The 22701-nt window shown below is 36.9% G+C and overlaps 1 protein-coding gene across 3 annotated transcripts; it reads right to left on the bottom strand.

Moving 5' to 3' along the window:
- Positions 1-891: 891 nt before the first annotated feature.
- tpd52 (tumor protein D52) lies at positions 892-19995 on the bottom strand. 3 transcript variants are annotated; one of them, XM_014476090.2, is made up of 7 exons: positions 9897-10158; positions 6771-6898; positions 6221-6369; positions 5536-5637; positions 4255-4296; positions 2991-3039; positions 892-2405 (listed from the first exon to the last, which is right to left on the bottom strand). In XM_014476090.2, exons 1-7 carry the CDS (start codon positions 10018-10020, stop codon positions 2289-2291), a joined length of 711 nt encoding a protein of 236 aa, XP_014331576.1. In that variant the 5' UTR covers positions 10021-10158; the 3' UTR covers positions 892-2288. The 3 variants fall into 3 exon arrangements, with proteins under 3 accessions (XP_014331576.1, XP_023200677.1, XP_023200676.1); XM_023344909.1 differs by lacking the exons at positions 4255-4296; positions 9897-10158 and adding an exon at positions 19873-19995; XM_023344908.1 differs by lacking the exon at positions 4255-4296 and having other exon boundaries at positions 9897-10153.
- Between the last annotated feature and the right edge of the window lie 2706 nt (positions 19996-22701).

Raw genomic sequence — 22701 nt, 5'->3', positions numbered from 1 at the left:
AAAATTAAAATGGACTAAATTTTAGTAAAATTCTCATGCAGAGCTCCTTCTTCTCAGTCAGAAGCTAATTAGGAACATTGTCTCCATCAGATGTTTTCTTTAATAAAACAGCCAGCAGTGGTGAGTGTGTGACTTAATGCTGCACCAGCCAGCCTTCCGGCTCCAGGCAGTCTGGCCTGGAACAGGAAAATAAAGCCATCAAAAGTAGGTGCCACTTCTGTGATTGGTTGCCCTCATGTGGTCATACAAGGTACAGCATCTCAATTAGGTTAATATGAACTTCTACACTGGTTGGCGTTTCTTTTACGAGAGGCAGGTTACTTTGAAGGGATGTCAAGTATAGGGCATTTGTGTTTCTATTAAAAAACAATATTTGTGAGAAATAAAAATATGACTCCACATAAAAACCCCATGTCTGACATGCAGGCTTCCTACAGATTTTCCTGTTTAGAAATGTTTAAACTTTTCAAGGCTCAAACTTCTGGGACTTTTCATATTAAGTCTGGACATGTTGAGTTGTCATCTGTGTGTGGTCTAAAAACTATGAAACACAAACCTGGAAGCTGCCGACCGTTTTGGAACAACATGTCCAATTTAAAAAGGTTTCATTTTATGAAAACAACTGAACTTCTAGCATTCAAATTTATTTTGGATTGCATCTGAATTAAAAGTTACTAATAGCTAATTGTGGTCACCAAACAAGAAGTTGCAGATTTAAATAGTAGGCTATTTTTTCCTCAGAAATGCATATTATTGTTAAATAAATAAAGATTAGAAAACTACTAAATACTTCTATTTTTTTTTTCTTTTTCTTATTTGTGCTTGAAGAATTACATTTCCAGACCGTGTAAAAACTGAACTCTGTTAGTAAATCATTACTGGAACGTGGTGGTCAGTGAAAACATGAGAATCTTTATTGATAACAATCAAAGAAAAACAACACTAAACACTAGATTTCTCTGATCCACAGTTTACAGCTCAGCGGCATCACTCATGTTTCATACTGATAGTGGGAGTTGATTTATATGCAGGCAGTACCTCTTATCCACCAGCAGGGGAGGACTTGTACCAGTTTGATGCTGCGCCCAATAGAAAAGTTTGTCCTTCATTTAGTTTGACTTTACCTCAGCTTGTGTTGAAATCGGCCCCGTTTAGGTTTTATTGATCACTGTTTGAAGCCCAATAAATTAGAGTTTAATTGCTTCCAGCATATAATCGACATAAAGCAGCATGAGGCTGTAAAGCCAACTCTAACTACAGTTTTGATATATATATAAAAAAGAAAAAAGTATTCGATAAATGCAAAAGAAACTTTTTCTACAAATACTTGCCATCAATCAATCAAGCTGGTTTTTGTCACAATAAAAAAAGGGGGAAACACTACTGCAGCGCTGTGCACTACACGGCATGGGTAGTTTGGGTGTTGCCGCTCTCGCAGAAACAATGCACTAGTGTTCAAATATTGACTCTGGCTGGCTGTGGAGGCTACATTTATTTCTCTGTCACCTCAGGTCAAGGCTGGACCTTGACGGCGTGTTTGCTCTGAGCTATTCTGCTGATCTTGGCCGTTTTCCTGCAGCTTTCCGAGCGCGGGGGCCGTGACAGGTTTCTCTACAATGAAAGGGGAAGGTCTGCCTGAATCTGAAACGTGCAGTCAGTAGTCATATTAACAACACAGTGTATCAAACCCGGAAAGCCTAGCGACCCGAGCGCAGCATAAGATACAAAAATATTAATATTCACTGCTGGGACACCATGTTATATTTCTCGGGGGCTGGGGGTAAAGTTTGGCCCAAGAAGAAAAACTAAGCCAAAACCACCCGTGTTAAATAACAGTGACTCCAACATTTAATACATTTCTAAAGTACACTACAATTGTTCTAACGGCACAGTTTTCTACACTAGAATGTTAATATCATAAAGATATACACTGGAGCATGTTTGGCATTCAAGCTTTTCTGGTTAGAAAAAAAAAGGCAAAGAAATAAGGAGTGCAACAAGGAAAAATGATTCCTCTAATGGTGAGCCTAAACCAACTAGATAAACCCAAAAGACATGAGAATATGTGCCTGAACCCATCCTGTGGTTTTAGTTTCAGACAAGCTAACGACTGAGCGTGTGTGTTGGAAGAGGACAGCGGGCAAGTCGATCGCAGAGGATGCTGGGAAGGCATTTGTTTCCAATAGAGGGAGACTGGCACATAAGAGTTAAACTGGTCAGAGGAGCAGGGCGGGGAGTGGGGGGTGCGGGTGGTAAAGAGGTCAGAGGGTGAAAGTGCGGCCTCAGTCTCATTGCATGGGTGCGTCCTGGGTGGGGGCGTCCTCAGGCTGGTTGATCAAAGACTCGGTGGTTTCCGGGATGTTGCCGTCCTGGTTGCTGGGAGGAGCGGTGGGGGTGATCTTAGTCTGAACGAGGAGAAGGAATCAATCTGTTATTGACTTCCATGATGTCAAAATGATTAATGTACAAACAGTCTGCAAGTTAACAATTTAAAGGGTTTCTCAAACCCAACTATGAACATGACCATGCAGGGAGAGGTGCATAAAACTGAGTTTATGATGAAAACCTGGAGTTGGAAATGTAAATATGGCAGAATTGTCTGTCAGTTTTTTTTGTTTTTTTTTTTTAAAAAAAGCAAACAGCACCTTAACTATTTTTGCATAAGATTTTTTGTGGAAAAACTTGAATGTTTTGATATTTTTACTCAGTACTATCTTACTGTGAGAGTTTCGTGGGCAAGTATAAAAACACTATTGTTCATTGTATTAAAAAGATGGAGAGCATGATCCAATTATTTTCAAAAGAAATCACATCAATTGCTGCCGTTGCAGTTCTTGCAATAATCATATGGCTTATTGCTGATAAAATAATGATGCTTATAATATTTATTTATTGTTGATATTCAGAACATGACAAACACAATCCAACAAACTTTGTAGTTTTTTTTTTCCGTATCATGCAAATCCAAAATCCAGTTATTAATCCAATACCTTCAGTGTCTCGACTTTCTCCTCCAGTGACTTGAAAGTTGGTGCGTTCCTGTGAAGTGGGAGGAAAAGACGTAACAGTGAGTTGACAAACACAGACAGACCTGAGCAGACTGCATTTATCCGACCTCATCGTTCGCTCACTGCAGGGCAAACACCAACAGTAAGCACAACTTTAGGAGGTCCAGATATCTGATACCAAATATTCACAAAGCAGCCTTTTCTGAGGTGACCCCATTCTGTCCAGATCTGTTTCCACTGAAAAGCTGCTTGGTGTTGTTTTCCATGAAAGAAGAAGAAGAAAAAAACTAACTAAAAGAAAGAAAGCAGAATAAAAGGGATGAGGAGATAAAGCAGAGGACATGTTTTTTTGTTTTGTTTTTTTTTTAAGAGAAATTATATCTGGTCTGAAATGAATGCAGGAAACTTTGGGACCCTGAAGCCGAATGAAGTTTGAAATTCGGGGCAGAATGTCTGCCTACATGCAGATGCGTTTCTGAGGGTGGGTGTTTCCCCGCATCTTCAAAGGGCGGCTCGGGTTTTATCTCCATGTCTTGGACAACATTTCTGTTTGACCTCTGCTAACCTGAAGAAACAGCAGCCTGGCTGAGGGAGATTATTCAGACTGTGGTGTTGCTGTGTGCTGATATCAGCTGATACTGTTGGGATGCTTACAGTTAACACTCAGACCTCTGTACAATGGCGAACACAAACAGAAGATGCTTCTCTTCACTTGAAGGGTCTTCTATTCTTATTGGCCCTTTTGGTATTGATGGATAAAAACCTTCCGTACTGAATAAAAATACTAGAATTGACAACAATTAATTTATTGCAGTCGGATAATCTCTCACTGTAGACATTTGAGGGATGAAAGAAAAAAAAATGTTTTTTGTTGTCCGACATTTATTTTGGTAGCCAAACATATGTACTGAGTGTATCCAAGTAGCCATTTTCTTACAGCATTTTCTGAATTATAAAACTCACATAAGTCTTGAATGAAAAGCTTGTCCTCTTATTTCCCAATTAGAAGTGTGGACATGAAAGCGATGGATTCTTCATTTAAATTTTGTTAATAAAATTAAAGATTGGATTAAAGTGTGCTACATTATAGCACTCCCATTAAAAAATTTTTAAAAATAAATACATAACAAGACTAGGCTGCCAATAAGACTGCATCATTTTAAGCTGTTGAAAAAACATATGTTGCCTTTAAGTTATCTTTATGATTAGTGTGTTATCAGCATCAACTAGATAGGCTGCTCCTTACCTGATTGCTGGCATACTAGCTGAATGTTGTATTGACTGTAAACTATCCGACAGCATTAAGAAGAAGAAATCTGCCGTTAGTCAAGTCGCATAAAAGCATAGCGTCACAGAAAGAACAGGAGAACAAAGGTGAGACAGGCTTCACTACACAACAAAACGTAATTTATTCTACCAAGTGCGTAAAGCCTGTAAACCCTGCTTCATCCCATTAAGATCGATTGTGTGCTATCACAGAGGATATGTGTTAATCCCCTGCATTAGAGTGAATATCTGCTCATCAAACAGACACATATGAAACATTCACAAAGCACGGACACAAATAAGAAGACACACATGCACAAAATGTCTCTGACCGCAGTGGGTTCATTGTTCTTTACCTCGCCGCCCCCCTAAACGGACTCAGGATCTATAAGGTTGCATTTCTCAGCACACTGCAGCTTTGACCAGGGCTAACAATCCTGTTTGTGGGTCAATAATCCCGAGGGAAGAAGGATGACGGGGTAGAAGACGGCTTAGGTCCACAGGAAGATCAACGGGAGGTGAATCCCACTCTGAACAAGCTGTCGTTGGGTGTTTTTAAACCGTCTTTAATCCTGCTTAATCATGAATAGATGGATGGACTGATGGCCAGGCGAGTGAATGGATGGATTGAAGAAAAGTGGACTAATGCCAGTATCGTACTTGGCAGCTCAAACCTAAAAGACAATTAGAAATTGGTATTGGCCTATAAAAGCTTGATTGGTGCATCACTTAGTAAAAGTAGAGATGCACCAATCAATAAGTCATGGAAATTAATTTCCTTTGAGCATTTCTGATTGGTAATCAGAAGGTCAAATAATGAAAAAATTGATTGTGTGCTCCTTTTTCGTGCCTGGACCGAAACAAAGAACTCCCATTATTCTCCTTCTATAAGTACATCGACCAACAACGTGTAGAGTTTATCCCTAAATAAAATGAACAAGATAAAGGTTGGGAACTTAGCTGCAATTCCTTAACTTTCAATTGTATTTAAAACTTTTACTGCAGCACGGTAATTGGAATAAATAAATAAATAAATGAAATAAAAATAATTGGTAAATTAGACCTCAGAAAAACCCCAAAACCGGTTTTGAACAGAAAAAAAAAAAAACAAACTCAGAAAATTAATTGGTGCATCTTCAGTGAAAATGTACAGAGAAAAAAAGACAGACATTTTTCTTGCAATTATGCCTAGGTTCATTATTAATATAAACACTGGACTTTTGGAGTTCACAGGAAACCTTTCACCTGCCATCTAACATACCTGACATCCTCGAACTTCTTGCTAATGGCCGAGCCCATGTTGGAGAAGGCTGCCGTCGCTTTCAGACTGGCCTGAGACAGAGTTTCAGACGTCCTCCGATAGCTGAAACGCAGCAGGGCGAGGAGAGGAGGATATGAATGTAATAAAAAAGACTGAGGGATCAAAGGCTGAGGAGAAATGTCAAGGTCAGAATAAAGCTTCAATGTCTTTTTCATTTAAAGTAAGCCTGGGAGAATCCCAACGCCACTCATTTCCTGTAGAATAAACCCCATCAAACAGTTTCACAAAAGCCAGAGGCAACCTGTCAACAGCGCTGACATCTCTTTCTCCCCTCACACAGCAGGGAAGGAGTCGTCTCTCAGTAGTGCTGACAGCTAGCTGTGTTTTCAGCACGTTCAGAAATGCAGAACAATAATGAATAATTTAAATATAATAAAGCCGTTACCCAAGAGGTTTCCATTCTGTTAATAGAAAATATACTTCAAAGGCATCTCAGAACATGCTCACAGTCATTTTATTATTATTTCATAAAGCAATGAAGCAAAACTCTTTCTTGGTCAGATGAGTAGTGCATGAAAGAGAGAGAGAGACAAAAAAAAATCAAACACAAAAACTCAAAAAGCCCGATAGTCATAACAAAAGTGCATCGACGTAACCTCACAAGTTGGTAGGTAAAAGTACTCACGCTGTGGAAGTGGTGACTTCCTGCCAGGTTTTGGTGATGTTCTGTTTCAGCTCGTTTAAAGGCGTGACGCCCAGTTTCCTCTTGATGTCTGCAAGCTGCTTCTCTTTAGCTGCCAACACCTGGGACAGAGTCTGGATCTCGTCTTCAACCTGACATATAAATGCATACACCATTGTGAATTATTGGGACACCAAATCACCAAATTACCCAGCGCTATATGAGCACTGCTATATACTAAAATTGGTTTAAAAAAAATAGAAGAAAATAAAAAAAGACACGTTGATGCCGTTTCTGAGTAGCATTCCTATGAGCAACAGGGCACAAAAGTGCAACAGTATTTAAATATTGAACCACTGTTGATAAAAGAAGGCAAGTTAAAGGGTTTAGAGAGAAAAATGATTTGTTAGGATTTAGTCTGAGATTAAAAACAGAGCAGAATAATGTAAGGAAAGCAAAAAACTGTCATATATAAAAGTAAACAATGATGAAAGTTTTGTATTCTAACACTCTTCAGAGAGACGTCACTCATTTATCCCTGTTCCCTCCAGACCTTAGCCAGCTCCTGTTGCAGCTCCTGACGCTCTTCCTCCGTCATGACAGGAGGAAGAGGAGCTGCACCGACAGATGTCACTGCATCCTCTCCCACCTCGGCTACAGAGTCAGGTTGCTCCTGGAAATCTGGCAAGCACAAGAATATAAAGAAACACAGATTTACCATCCTAACTTTACAAGCACGAGTCTTCTCGTCTTCAAAAACTCAATAAATAAAAAACGGAGAAAAACAGCAAAAAAGATGCGTCTCAAAGGAAATCCTTTACTTTTTTCATACTTTACAAAAGGATGTGGTCATATTTATTCCCTCTTTGCACTAATAAGGCAAAGTGTACACACATTATAAAAATTATAAGGCTACTATCAAAAGTAGCTTGAATAATAGCAAATAATAGCCTTTAATATCTTAAAAATTGTGGAATTCTAAATAAAAGGAAGTAAAATACCAAAAAAAGAATAGAAGTCAAAACAGGAAGTTCATGTTGGAAGTCTTTTACTTCAGTGAAATGATGCACACCTATCTAAAAGCTGAAATGAGAGCCATCTATATGTGTCCAAGCACTGCAATTAGGTTGTTTCACTTCTCACACTGTGACTACATCGCATTGAAGACTTTTGGTTTATACATTTATATTACCAATTCCAGAAAAAACAGGACTATTTAAATGACTACTAGATACACATAAAATAATACAAAAAATGTTTTTAAGAAGCAACCGTTTGGACATTTCTGGTGATAATAAGTCTGGTGCAGTCTGCACCTTTCCCCTGATACCTATGCAGGCTGATTCAGAGCCGCCTTGTTTCTGAAATGTGCTACAGTGTGTCTGTTGACGGACGCACTGTTCAGTGGTTGAAATGTAGTGGTGGACAAAAAAAAAAAAAAAAAAGTGAGGAAGTTGAAACAGGGTCATTACAGTGCAACACTGATACAGATGCCGTTGTTTTTAAGAGTTTCGAAAGCCACAAGTGCATCTGATCTGAAAAAGAAATGGCACCAAGCAGACATGAGGACATACAGCGTTATGAATGAGTCTTCCCAAGGCGTTACAGCCTGATCTTAGTGTGAACAAACAATGGCGGCTTATCGACTCAGTCAACAAACAATGAGGGTGTTAATCGCTAATATTTTGGAGTGAAATATTGCATGTAATTCTTTGAGAGGCAGAGTCTGTAAATATGACAACTTGTGACGTTTCCTTTTTCCAGTGAGGGTGAGAAAAACTGGATAAGAAGTAGATCAAATATGGAGGCCTGGTAGAGGGAGAGACGCTAATTAATTGCATCATCATGTCTCTTCAAGAAAAAATACTGCAAAGCGGAGATATACTGAATGTTATATATTGTAGAAAACACCACATAATGATAGAAGCATTTATCACATCAAAATTGGTTGGTAATATGGGTGCTGCAGGTCTAGAACACATCCAGTGTTATTTTACTATACTAAATGTAAACAGTTTAGTTTTGGACATAACTAAACTGTTTCTAACACTTGTGCAGAGATAGGTCTGAAGATCAGGCTGCTGCAGCTTTACATATCCTACATGTTCAAATACATAATGTGCAGAAATGACTAATCAGGGCTGTGAGACATTGAGATATTGCTGTTCAATATTCCAATGACTATATGAGACGTAATGAAAACATTTCCTCAATATGTCTTGAGAAATATTTTTCTTCTCCTACAACATGATGTTTCTGTCACGCTCCTTTAGCACTTCTGGTACTAAAATCTGCATTTAGTGCAAACATAAGGAGAAGTGGAAGTCCATTTAGCCGACCAACTATATTACTGGCAGGGAGGATTTAAATGCATTTGTGTGTTCAAAAAGTCGTTTAAATTGCAATATTGCACACAATTATGACTGGATGAATATATTTTGCAGCTCATCTTAAGTGAAATTCAAGTCTATTATTAACAGACTATCATGGGTGTTAATTTACTTTGAATGTACTGAGTTTCCAAGACTATAAATGGAATGAAATTTAATTCGCCAGTCCATTTTCTTCTCTTGAATGACACAGATTGGTATCTGGACAGAACAATTCTGTAAGTTATTGTGAGGTGATTTGTTGTGCCATTACTAACTGCTTAGACATTAAATTAACAATATAAATGATAAATTATATCTAAAGTCGAACACAAACTCTGAAGCCATTTCTCTGTTCCGCTGAAGTGCAACACTTTCACTGCCCTGAAGAATCTTCCTTATCGCTTCATCGTGTCCTCAACCCTTTTTTCAAACATGGGTGATCCACTATATTACATTACACTAGAGAAATACACAATACAGATACCAGCCTCCTTACAAAGAAGGAACTGGTAGAGCAGGCTCTATTGCTTAAATTAAATGAGTGCCTTTGTACCAACAAAGCTAGCAGAAATGACCCTCTGTGTCACGCCATATTTATCCCCCATGGAAACAGGATCTCAATTTCTTGTAAACTACAAATATTTAAACTATTTTTTTTTTATCAATTCCAAAAAAACTGTTGAAGTTATATTTATTAAGTAAGTGTTATTTAATAAATCACCCAGTGTTAACTTCATTTCTTAATTTGGGATTCATTGCTCACTCGACAAGTCTATTCAAATAAAATTCAATAAATAAATTGATGAACTGACGATTTTTTCCACATCTTAACAGGATCTGGTAATATATGTAGTTTACTGTAATCTATTTTTTAGTTTTCTTTAATTAGGTTATTCAAATCTTAAGCATTTAATATGCAATGCCTTCCTGAACTCAATAATTATTCTTACAGAGCGTATTAATATAACTGATGGTTAAAAAAGGTGGCCATTAAATAAAACAAACAATCTGAAAGCAAAGATAATAAACATTTAACCATGTTTTTTTTTTTTTAGTTTTGGCATTGAAACAGCAACAAAACAATGTGTACAGATACAGTGATAAATCTGAACAGTAAATGCAACAAACACTTTTGTCACCGCACACAATAATAAGCTTTCCCCTCCTCTTATAGTTTGTGTTCCCCAAATTATTCCTGCTCAGTGACCCAAAGCCATGTTTGCCTTTTTTTTTGTCCAGTGAACACACACACACACACACCCCTACACACCCTCCACTCAGCCTCTCCCTTTCCTCCTTGTGATTACCTCTGGATCTGACAGCTGGCGAACTGGGCGGCGTGTCGCTGTAAGCTGGGGAGAGGTAGAGATAACTGGAGTTGACCCCTTGTTCAAAGTCAAACGGAGAGTGGTATTCCTCCAGAGGCTCCATATTTACAGGTCGCCGTACGCTGCTGTGAAAACCACCTCCTCGACGCAATCTCTACCTAAGCAGAGCCGCCCGAGTCCTGATTGTCTGCATGTGATCCAGCCGCGTGCTGGTTGTCACTGTCTCTCCTTGCTTACGACACTCTGGACTCTTGTTCTCTTTGTGATGAACACTTAAGCAGATTTTAGATTGGTCTAGGAGCAGCCAGGAGGACAAAAATGAAACAAAGCAGCACCACGTTTTCATTACTCATTGGTGCAGAAGGCCAAAGGATTGTAAACTCTCTGTTTCTTGCGGGACGTTAATAAGTTACCTGTCCCCTCAAGCAGCTGCTGTAGATCACACACACAGACACACCCACACACTCTCCTTCTCTCCACTATAATCCCAAAGATCAGCTCTCAGTCCATCATTCAAAAATCCGTTTGTACAACCAGTTTTACCACCAGTTTTTGAAGGCATGTTGCAGAGGTTCAACTCTCTAGTTTCTCTGCCATTTCCACTCCTCACTCCCTCACTGTGAAGCGAGGAGAAAGTAGGAGAGAGTCCATTTGTGTGAGAGGGTCATGTAGTGTGTATGTAGGGACGCATTAGATGAAAAGCATAATCTGCAGTGTCCCAGATTACAGCAAAGCGATAATCCTGGGAGGCCAGTCCAACTCGGAGCAGCAGCAGTAATGCTAGTCAGCCAGAATGAGATGGGTGGGTGCTGCAGGCTACACTGGCTGCTCTGGAAGTAATGGAGAGAAAGTGCTTTTTGTGCTTTAAAAAATAAATAAAGAAAAAAAAATGGTACTGCGGACGTTCAGTACGTGAATTTATCTGTTCTTTCTGAGCAACAAGGACATTCATTTAACTGCAGTTTTCTGTTATCACAGGGAGACATTTGAACATTTTAAAGATCAGTGGAGAAAAGTAAATAAATCATGATGTTTTTTTTAAGAAATCCATTTCTAGATTACGTACAAATCAGAGATAATTTTATAATCACCTTTCTGATATTCCATTGGTCTCCTTTTTGCAACAAACTTAATAAAGGCACCTAATGTATTTCTGCTTTGGTTTCACTGAGAGTTTCTGTGTCATCACAGCAGATGCCAGATTATGAGCCATTTATGCTGATCCAAGAGGAAAACACATCAGCTGCTGCTTTGTTAACGTTTTTATTTATCATTAAATTTTTGCTCCAACTGGCCACTAAAACAGCTTGTTAAATAGTAATACCTGGATCATTTTGAAACTATATTCTTAGTTTGTAATGTCTTCTGGCTCATGCACGCTGCCACAGTTTTCTGATGCTGGAACCATTTGGTCTAGTTTAGAAAAGTCAGTGCAACTAAAGGACGAGGTGAGGAGAATGGCATCCTGGTAGGTATAAGACCTGCACCACATTTACTGAACATTGCTGTGACAACACCAATCATGATAGAGTCACTTCCTCTTTAGTTTTCCTCTTTGTTCCCTTTACAATATTCCTACCAATTTAATGAGCTTTGGCATAACTGAAGCTACAAATAGATAAGTGTGAATATTACAGGCTGTAGTCACACATATACAGTACATGTATTACTGTGCAGCCTCATCATCTCTGGCACACTCAAGTCCTGTAAGCTATAAGATGAAGCCTCCACAAAACAGACACATTTGTCAAGCCCATCCTGCTGATGCTCCACTGGAATGAGATCTGGAAAATTTAGAGGTCGAGTCGGTAACGCAAGCTTGTCCACACAAGACCCTGATGCTAGTTCAGCACCATTCCTTACTTGGACTACCTTTAAATAAACATCAATCCCTGCAGACTGGGAAGACCCCAACACGAAGCTCTGATCCAGTCATGGCATTGGCACCGTCACACATCAGCTCTTGTTAAACTCCCTCAAAGCCCCTCCCGTTTTTCCTGTTTCAAACACAACCCAGCATGGAATATTCACTTGCTGTCATTCACATCTGGTGCCATGACGAAGAAATTTTCAGCATTATTTACCTCATCTGCTATATTGTTTTGCTGATCAGTGTAGACTTAATTTATAATCAGGTCAGTGAAATTGTTTCATCACAATTTTTAAATAATAAAGGTCACAGTTTTAGACTTAGAAACATGAATCACTGGTGAGATCCTTCAACACGGCTCAAACTATTCGTCTTTTCTAAGGTTTCAGACAAGCGGGTCCACACTGGCCTGTTGAGGAAATCCTTCGATTAAGCAACAAACACAGACTCTGTACTGGCTAAACACAAGAACTGAGGAGTTTTTTTTTTTAATAAACTGTGCCAAAGTTAGATAGAAAAAACTCGTTGAAACAAATGTACAATTTTTGGTTTTACCTGACCATTACTCAACAGAATTATTTCATTTTAAAGCAGAATATAAAAGGATTCAATCAATGCATTTTTATGCAACAGAGCAGTCAGTTTCTACCTGCATCTTGAACCTGCAACAGCTGAGCAGACGAAAACTCAGTTTGTTGCTAAGAATGTAATTGTGGCAAAATATACATATTTTAGCTGCTAAAATATGAGGTTTAGCTGGTGCTCATAAATATTTCAGTTATTTTTTAACACAACAGCAGTGCTGCTACTTGCAGAAAACAAATACATAGCTCATATCGAAAATAAATATGTAAAGATGCATTTGACACAACTCATAACCAAATAATGTCCTGATGAGGAGCAAGTAAAAATGTTGCCTAAAACGCAATGCTTTGCAAAACTACCCCGTGAATATGTTTTATTGGGATTTTATGTCATTGTATCAACACATTCAGCAGAATTGTCAAGTGGAATTTATGTTCACGTTTCAAGATATGTAATAGTAAAAGAAAAAGAAAGTGCATGCATCTTTGCCAAATAACTCAAACTCAGAAGACAAACTGGGGCTGGGAACTACTGATGAACATGTCAACACCAAGGCAGACTAATGTTTCTACATCCACTGTGTCTTCACCAGGGATTGCTCAAGCTGAGTCAGAATGACAAAAGAGCATCATGAAAACGCCCAACACAGAATCTCGACTGGATTTAGGTCAGGACTTTGACAAGGCCATCCTAACACATGATTATGCTTCGACCTAAACCAGTCTGTTGTAACTCCAGCTGTATTCTCAGAGCAGGTGTCCTGTTGGAAAGGGAACCTCTTCTCCAGTCTAACATCTTCTACAGCATTAAACAGATTTTCTTTCAGGATTTTTCTAAATTTAGCTCCATGATCCTCCCATCAGATCAGATGTGACCAGATTTTCTACCCCTGCTACAGAAAAGCATGACGCTGTTGCTTTTGATGATCTAAACTTTGACAACGTGGATTTCCAGTCAGAAACGTCAGCTCAAAGGGGAAGTAGCTGGTCAGCCATGACAAGTTCCCAAATTACACTGGCTACTCCACACAAACTCTTCAACCTTGGTGACCTGCGAGAGAGAGAAAACCTTTAGATCTGGGGGTCAAACCCCAGAGCTCAGGGACGGGTCACTTGAATTAAATGACTGAATTACATCCTCATGCATTCAGGTTCAAGTAGAGTTCAGATAATGACCGGATTATGTGATAGCTGAATTTATAAAATCAACTCCATTGAGGCAGAATGCATATTTTCAAATGATTGTTTCTATCTTAACTAGAAAAACAAATATTTATATATATTTTAGAAGCTAACTGTCATAGAGATTAGGTTTAAACTCAAACTTAACTTCAATCTGCACTCAACTTGACCAGCAAAACAACGAATTCACATGACAATTGTTAAAAAGTAGTAAATTTAGTACAACTCACAGAATCTTTAAAAGAATTACATTCAAGTCATAAATTATGCTACATTTCAGATTAACATTCATGACCGGGATTTGAACAGATAGCATCCGCCTAGACTGTAACAGGGAACAAACAGCCATCTTAAAGTGCTTAACGAAGCACAGCATGAGATCAATTACCCCACTATTTGAGGCATAGCCTGTCACATGATTGGCCTAAAACAAGAATCATGGGACATGAATGACTGCAAGAACTGGACCCACAGAGCTCCCATGAGATGTGCATCATGGGAAAATAATAAGAAAAGTCGTAAATGGAGCAGAGAGACTGTACGTGTGTTTCCAATGCAAGTTTATAAAGGAGGATGGTTAAAAAAAAAAACCCCAAAACAAACAAACAAAGCCCCCCCCCCCCCCCCCCCCCCCCCCACCCCCACCCCCACCCCACCCCTAAACTAGAGGAATCCAACCATATCTTGTTCTATCTAACAAACCATTTCCAACTATTTGATTCAGGTGTGTTAAACCAGGGAAAGAACTAATAATACATGCACACCTATCCATTAGACTAGCCTAATAAAAATCCAGAAGTAAGATCAAATCCAGAATCTGGAATTTTTTTTTAAAAGCTGCTGTTCAAAGATTCTCTCCATCCAGTCCGACTGATGTTGAGCTATTTTTCAAAGAAGGAGGAGCAAACACTCCAAGCAGATGTGCTGTAGTTGCAGATACAAAGTCATTAAGCTAAGAAAAGTAAGTAAAATTGATTTATATTGCACCTATCACAGACATTAAAAATCGCAAAGTGCTTTACAAAAACACAAACATAAAAACAAGAATATGACAAACTGACGTAAAATGCAAGCCTGTTAGTATTTACTCGGTTTGGCTGAATACAAATGCAGACCATCTGTTAAATTGGTTTTTACTTGTAAGAATATTGAAAAAAATAAAATAAAATCAACAATTGTCCACTACTAAGTGTTAGCCTATCACACAAAATCCCCCCAAAAATGTATTAAAAAGATTAAGGACACATTGTGAAAAAGTTCAAAACACATATACTGCAATTTTATACAAAAATCTTTTTAAATTATTAAGGACGTTTTCAGAGTACGATCATCTAGCTAGCCATCAAATGTGGAAAATAAAACATTTTTTAAAAACAAAACTGGAATTTATCAGAATTAATATTTATGATTGTGAATTATTGAGTATTAAAATTAATTACAATTGCAATTTTTTAAACACGAGTTGAGAAACTCAGCAATAATGTAAAAAAAATGCATTAAATTGAATAATTCCAACAAATAAATAAAATCAGGTAAATCTCAAGCACAAGAAAACATTCAACTTTAGCTTCAAATGAAAGAAAAAAATCTAATTTAACCAATTCCACAATATCAAAATGGAAACAGAAAAAGCTGCTGCAGTGTTCAATACAACTCAAGTACATATAATAAATTACACACTACTTTGTGAAATATGACTAATGAAAGCACCTTAGCATTCTCCTCTGTAATGTTAATTACAGGACATAATCTCCATCTCAATTCCTGTTAAAGTTTTTTAAGTCATTAAAGCGGAAAAGAAAGTATCCCAGTTTTGTATTTACTTAAGAGTCTGCATCCATGCTGAAAAAGCCACCATTCTGCATGCCAAGAAGTACTAGATAGTTGTCTTCAGTCATGCAGGATAACAACAGAAGAGTGTTAAAAAAAAAAAAAAAAACGGGACCAGAAATTCCAGTATCTCTGTTATAAATGATTAGGTCTAAGCAGCAGAGTCTATCTAAGTCATCTCCTCCAAGAATGTCTAAAAAACAACACCCTCCCTCCCCCCAAATGAGATCAAATTACACAATTAAATCTTCAGTTATTTAGGAATTATAATTTACAGGCTGCACACTGTGCTCCATTTGGCAGAGAGAGAAACTTTAAGAGTCTCTCCACAGTGTCATGTTGGTTGTCTGCGTGATTTAAGAGCTCTCATTCAGCTGACGGCACTGCCAGGCCAAACCTCACATCTGAATGACAACTTCAGTAGAAAGGTCTAAAAACAGCAAATGAATTTATGCCTTTGTAAATCTGGATCTATAATCAAAGACATTTGCTGCACATTCTAAGATATCTTAAAAGCGTAACTTGGAATGTGCAGCAAATGTCTTTGATTAATGACATTTTTTACATGACAAAAGAGTGAATATATAGGCAGGCAGTTCGGCGCTACAACATATCTACAACATATTTGACTTAATTTTACTGACTTGAAGGGGCAGTTTTCTATGTGTAATTACAAACACAGCTTTAAAAATTTTTAGACCTTTTTTGTGAAGATATGTAAAAGAAAACCTGCAGCAATTTTTTCTGTGTAGGATTTATGCTATTGCAGGCTGATTTATTCTACAGTTGTTAGTTTTTCACATCTATACCAAGGATGTTAATAAATGTGAAATACACTGTAGCTGCTGTAGATGTTAAACAAATAAACAAAACAAGCAGATGATTGTGAAATTGGGCCCTAAAAGAAGCGAAACACATCAATATGAATTTAAAAGTTTGGCAGGGATTGTAATAAATTCTCACATGAGGCTGCAATGATGTGCCATGAAACCTCTAACATCAGAATGCATTTTATAAAATCTGGTTCTGCTAAACTGATTTCTTCTTAAAACAAACCAGCTTTGGGGCTCTTGACTGTGAGATACTTTCTCTGACAAATGAAAGCAGTCAGTTGTTCTTCATACAAATCTAATGAAGCAAAATTGTTGATCTGCACTCATGATCAACCTTATTAGGTGAGCCAGTCGAAAAACAATGGACAGAAACCCTGACTGTCTTGTTTTTGATTCTGAATGTAAAGGTCAGTGGCCACAGAAATAGAAAATACCCACACAACATAGGAGACACAGCTTAACACAACTTTTAAAAAAAAAGAAAAAAAAAACTTTCATTCATAGTTTTTAATGTTTGCTTGGTACAGCAACGAAGAATGAAATGTTGATTAGAGCCTAATCTTCCCACTGTATACAAATCAAGTTATCAAAGTACGCTCGATAGCTCCTTTTTAAACACATTGAACATAAAGAAACGGTGCAAAGAACTGATCACTCAAAGAAAGAGATGCTTCTAAGCAAATAGGTCATCTTTCCCACACATAATAAGAAAAAAGGGACCTCTTAAAAACTACCAACTGCTCAGTATGCACTAACCTTACTCCTACTACAACCTGATAACCTGATTTCACTTCATCTGCATAACCACAAGGCTTCATCTGAAACACATTTCAAAGGGAAAACTAAATGATGAGTGAAATAGAGAGGTCTACATGACTGACACATTTTATGAGGCGTGGGCTGCTTGTAATATAACCCTTAGTCCCACTACTGAATGTTCTTTGAACAAACATTGAAAACAAAAATGTATTGCGAATTTAAAAAGAGAAAAACAACGTATCATTACTGTGTAAAAACACTACAGCATATGAGTAAATAATTATTTTTTTTTTAAATCTAATTATTGTTTTGACTATTTTTCATCCATAGGCATAACCAGCAATTTAAAATAAACACTTCATAAACTGAATCATTTTGGTAGGTCTCTGTTTTATGTGTCGGAAAATATTACCAAACACCCACATTTATCTACCTTGTTAGTGGGATGAGGTGAGAAAGTGCAGCTGCAATCTTTCAGGACGCTAACCAGCAGCGCGCATTGAGATGTGGGTGAAAAGTTTTTCCATACTAGAGAAAAATCTGGTGTCCTCCATCACTGTTTGTGCTTGTCATTAAAAATACTTTATACTTACGCATAACATTTTACAATTTTTAAACTGTAACAGTTTAAAGCAATCCTGTGCAATGAGATGATCTATACCTTCCCCTAAATGAGAATTTTAGCTTAGAATTAAAGAATAAACAAACAGAGGGGTATTCAGATAAACCACTGTATAAGTAGCTTTATGCCGTACTAGACAGTACACATCTAACATTGGATATCTGGACATGTTAAAAAATAAAAATGAATGTCTGTTGGAGTGAGAGTGCACATTTCCATAAAGGGGAACACAAAAGTGACCGTGTTTAAAGTGACAGAGAGGAAGAATGACTTTTAACTTTACTTTTGTTAGCCGCTGCTGCAAAAAATAAAAGCTTAATTCTGAAAGTACTGGATTTATATCGTGCAATAATTACATAAATTGACAGTTGATCAACCTTATCAACATTTTTATTCTTATGAATAACAGTATGAACAAAGAACCCCACAAAAGTATTCATTTGTGGAGTGTTTCTCACTTTCAAATTTCATAACAATAAGAATATTCAACTACAATATTATTGATAGAATTTCAGGATCATGATATTGGTGTCAATAACTTTTTAATCTTCCCTTCCTTTTAAATTATTATAATATCCTGGCAATTTTTATGCTCTTAAGAGTTTGGGTCTCTAAATTCTAACATACTCTATAAATCTCAATGTGAATCAAGCTGGTAAAATATATTATTCAGTCTGCTGACAAATGACACTTCAAATATAATAGTCTGCCAAAAAGTACATGTAAGCCATATTTTATTGTAATATTGCATCCACTTATATTACAAGGCAAAACATTTGTGATTGGATAGTAATGCACCAAACAGCCAATTATCCCTTGATCATAAATTTTGAATTTGTTCTCTTCCACATTCAATGTATGCATCAAAAAAGGAAAAACTGAACATTTACAGTCAACAAGTGCATCAACTAAGACTATGAGTTCATCAAAATGTTTGTTTTGAATTGCAGTTCAATAATGATTGGTTTATTTGATTCATAACTGGGAAAAACATTGTAATTCATTCATTTGCTGTTGGATTATAAACTATTGCCTCTATTACAAAACCTGCAATACGTTTTTTCCAGTTTGATGTGTTACTCCTAAAAAGAATAAACAAAGAAAATAAATCAGTCTGAACCAACAGGTCAGACTTAAAACCCCCCAGAAATTATTGAACAGAAAAAAACTAATTTGTGCATCTCTAGATTTCGTTAAACTGTGCTGGTTTTTCCAAAACACATTTAAGATTTGTCAAATACTGGATATTTGATGCATGCTAGTACAGTTTTTGTAGCATAAGATGATACAGTAAGCTGTCATAGGAGTAACCTCACACAGTCATTGAAATGATTTAGCTTATAACTCTTACCTCAACTAACTGCACAAAGAACGTAAACAAAATTATATTAAATCTGTATCAGGCTGTGTCTACTGTTTCAACATGAATTTCCTACATATTTTGTGTTCTGTTGCTTTAAAGGCACACATACATCAGAAAATTACATACAGAAAAAACTGGACGGGAGATGTTTTTATTTTAATTAAGGGTAATACTCAGCTTCTACTAGATGATCACAAACAAACTTCTGTCACCTGCTTCTATGTAATCAGCAGAACTACAACCAACTGCCCCTGTTTACAACATTTATTTTTCTCCAGCTAACAAAGCCCAGGGTCTCATAAAAGAGGTTTAAGTGTAGACGGATAAAATGTTAGAGAAATATTCAGGAAGCCAGAGAAGATGAAATATTGCTTGTAGTATATATTCAGCTTGCTTTATCCCAAAACACAATGTTTTAAACAGGAACGCGTTACTTGCAAGAATATTTACAGTCAAACAGGTGTGACTGCTTCCAGCGTAACTTATCGTTTTATTTATTAAAACACTTCTTTTTGATTGACTTTTTAGTAGCTATCAAAACCATAATCCGTATTTTAACCTGAACATCTTAATATACCTTCCCCGTTGATATTTCCACTAAAGTAGCCCATCTGACAACTACATGCGGGGGTAAAAGGTGTGGAACATCAAACTTCCGTATTATTTTTTGTAAGGCTGAAACTCTAATTTGGAAACAGTGTTAAAAATAGGCTGCTAAAGTCTACATGTTGTTAGTTTATTGTCACTTTACTTACATCACTTTTTCAAAAAGCAGCATATGTTGTCATGCCTCAAGATTCAGCCGCAATACAAACTTTTTAGCTAGTTTGTGAACTTTTGAGTAAAGAAAACCAGATGAGAACCATCAATAACAATACTAACAGAGCAAATAAAATGCAATAAAGTGTTTACCTTTTTCTTCGCCCTCCATTGTGTGGTCGAGAGATGTTTCTGGTCGTTTTTAAGTCCAGGGTGTGCAGGTTGCTAACTTCACCGCGGAAGGTCTTCCTGGTCTCTCCGTCATGTTGCCAGGCAGCCCGCCGTACGGGGTGGGGTTCTAGGTGACGTCAACACGCAGGAGTGTAAACAAAGAGATGCACGTGGGTTGAATTTTTACACTATCAAGAGCATAGCAAATGAAAGGGAAGTCATCTTATGGACTTTTTTTTTTTTTTTTTTTACAAAACTAACATAAAAAATATATGTTTGATACAGCATAATCAACATACGCTGTGCTGGGTTAAATTTAAAGTATTCACATTTTATTCAAGATAAACTCTACTTTATAGATGTTACCTGTGACTTTAAAGAGGTATTACACTCAAACAAAGACAGAAGTGCACAAAAGTAAATTTTAAAGTTTTATCGTTATCAAAACAGAGAAAGTGACATAAATACCTCGGTTATCACCTGGGCAACAGACTAAACTGGAGAAGCAACAGTGAAGGCATCTTCAAGAAGGGGCAGAGCAGACTGTGCTTCTTGAGGAAGCTTATTCATTCAGTATTTTCTGCAAGAAGCTGCATATGTTCTATAAGTTTGTTGCAGAAAACAAACTTATAGGGGTACTTGTAGGGATGTAATATAATCTCTTCTGTCATCATCTGTTCGGGTAGCATCATCAGAGCCAATGACTTGATAAGGCTAAACAGCCAGATAAAAAAGGAGGCTTGTTCTATTCTAGGGCCTACTGTGGAGCCCCTGGAGATTATCGTGCAAAGATCTTCATAAAATCAAGAAAATGATGGACAACCCAGGGGATACTCTTCATGTCTCAACTGCTTTACAACAACAGTGTCTTCAGTCAGAGGCTTCTCCAGATTTGCTGTAATACAGACCACTACAGGAAATCCTTCCTATCCCCGGTCATCAGGATCTACAACTATTTGAAGAACCTAGGATAATAAGAGTTTCAGCAACATTTAATTTGTCTTTGGGATTAAGAAAGCATTTTTGAATTGAATTGAATTGAAGATGCCCAGCCAGAACTTTCACCCATTTTCAGGTACCATTGCCTTCCTGCACAATTCTACTTGAAAAAAATCTTGCTTATAGCAAGTAACATAGGCCAATGAGCTGTTTATAATTAAGTGTGACAAGTTACCTGGAACTTAAAGGGTGCTTTCTTGATACTTATGTTGATGGGGAGATACTTGTATTAATGAGGTACTTGTACAGATGTGGGTGTAGTATGTGGTGAGAATACTTGGGCTGACAAAATATTTCAACTGTATTTTATGGAACCTTGGGCTGTAGGTGTTTAACTTCTCAAGAGATGCATTTGGCAGGTCTTACCATGTACTTGTGGGTAGGTACCAGGCTGTAACTGTCCTGGGTAACAAGTGTGACTTACCACACAGTACATAAAGGTTTTTACTGGGCACTTGCAAACATATTTTTACAGTATTTATTGGTACTTACATGGCTCAATCTGATTAATAAGGTGTGACTTATTCAGAGCTTGCAAAGAACCCAAAGGCTGGTTCAAGGGCTCTTATAATACCAACTTGTAAGATGTGCAGCTCTTGCAGAATCTTTTTTTCTTCCTTTCTCTTTGTTTTTTGTTTGTTTGTTTTTTGGGGGTTTTTTACATGGATTTTTTTTTTTTTTATTGTGGAAAACAATCCTTCACATTGTTAACAAGAAATGACAGTGCCCCAGACCAATTAAGCCAGCTGGACATAATGCCCTCCGTCTTACTGTACCCAGACCGTGGGGTAAGTCCCTCTCTTGTTTACACACTGTGTGTAAAACTATTAATTAGAAGCAGTACATAAAGTATATTCAAAAGTATGTCAAGTATTACCCATGAAGAGACATACACGCGAAGAGAAAGGCTATCGTGAAACAGTGCCCTCTGCTGGAATACATTGCATTAACATCAAGTAGAAACAAACTTATTTGATAGACAGATCTGCTACAGTTCTTTACATAAGTCTAAAAATAGATTCATTTTATCCAGGGAAAGATGAAGGTTGATTCAGTTTATTCATATTTTGGTACATGTAGTTGTTGGCTGAACAAAATCCACTTAACATAATTCAAAGTCAAAGTTTTTATGTAAAGAAGATTAATCAATGCTCAATGCACATCACAAAAATAAGACAAATTATTACTCTTTACTTCGTTAAAGTAATTTAGAGACAAAAATTGTTTCTTTGGTAGACCACTGTTTCTTAAAGTGTGGAGATGAAGTACAATACGGATCAAAACATACAAAGTAGGGAATCTAAAAAAGTAGGGGGTCTCAAAATATACACATTTAAGATGACAAATGTGTATATTTACATAAATATACTACTTTGGACTGCTGAAGCCTTTTAGTTGGTATTACACTTTAGTTTAAGCGACATAAAATTGTGTATGTATGTCAATAAATTATGTCAGTTTAAAAGCTAATGCCACTGTTTTATTTTATTTTTGTCAGGTTCAGAGTTGACCAAGAACCATTGTATTAATGCAGCCAGTAGTCTATAAAAATTTATAAAATGTCCTTTTTTAGAATAACAAAGGAATATCGATGTATAAAATATTTACAAAATGCAAATACTTTTCCAAATATATTTTACTATTTTGTATTTATATTGTACATCCATATTTTTTTCTATAAGCTATTGCTTATAACGGCATATGTTGATATATTATCCCAATAATAATAATTATAAGTATGATAATAATTACAGACAGTGGAGGAATTGTCAATAATAATAATAATATTGCTGTAATTTTATTACTATATGT

This window comes from Xiphophorus maculatus, chromosome 13, assembly GCF_002775205.1.
Source record: "Xiphophorus maculatus strain JP 163 A chromosome 13, X_maculatus-5.0-male, whole genome shotgun sequence".
In the NCBI taxonomy this organism is placed as follows: domain Eukaryota; kingdom Metazoa; phylum Chordata; class Actinopteri; order Cyprinodontiformes; family Poeciliidae; genus Xiphophorus; species Xiphophorus maculatus.
The sequence above is the reverse complement of the archived record's forward strand: the minus strand, read 5'-3'. Positions and strand labels throughout refer to the sequence as shown.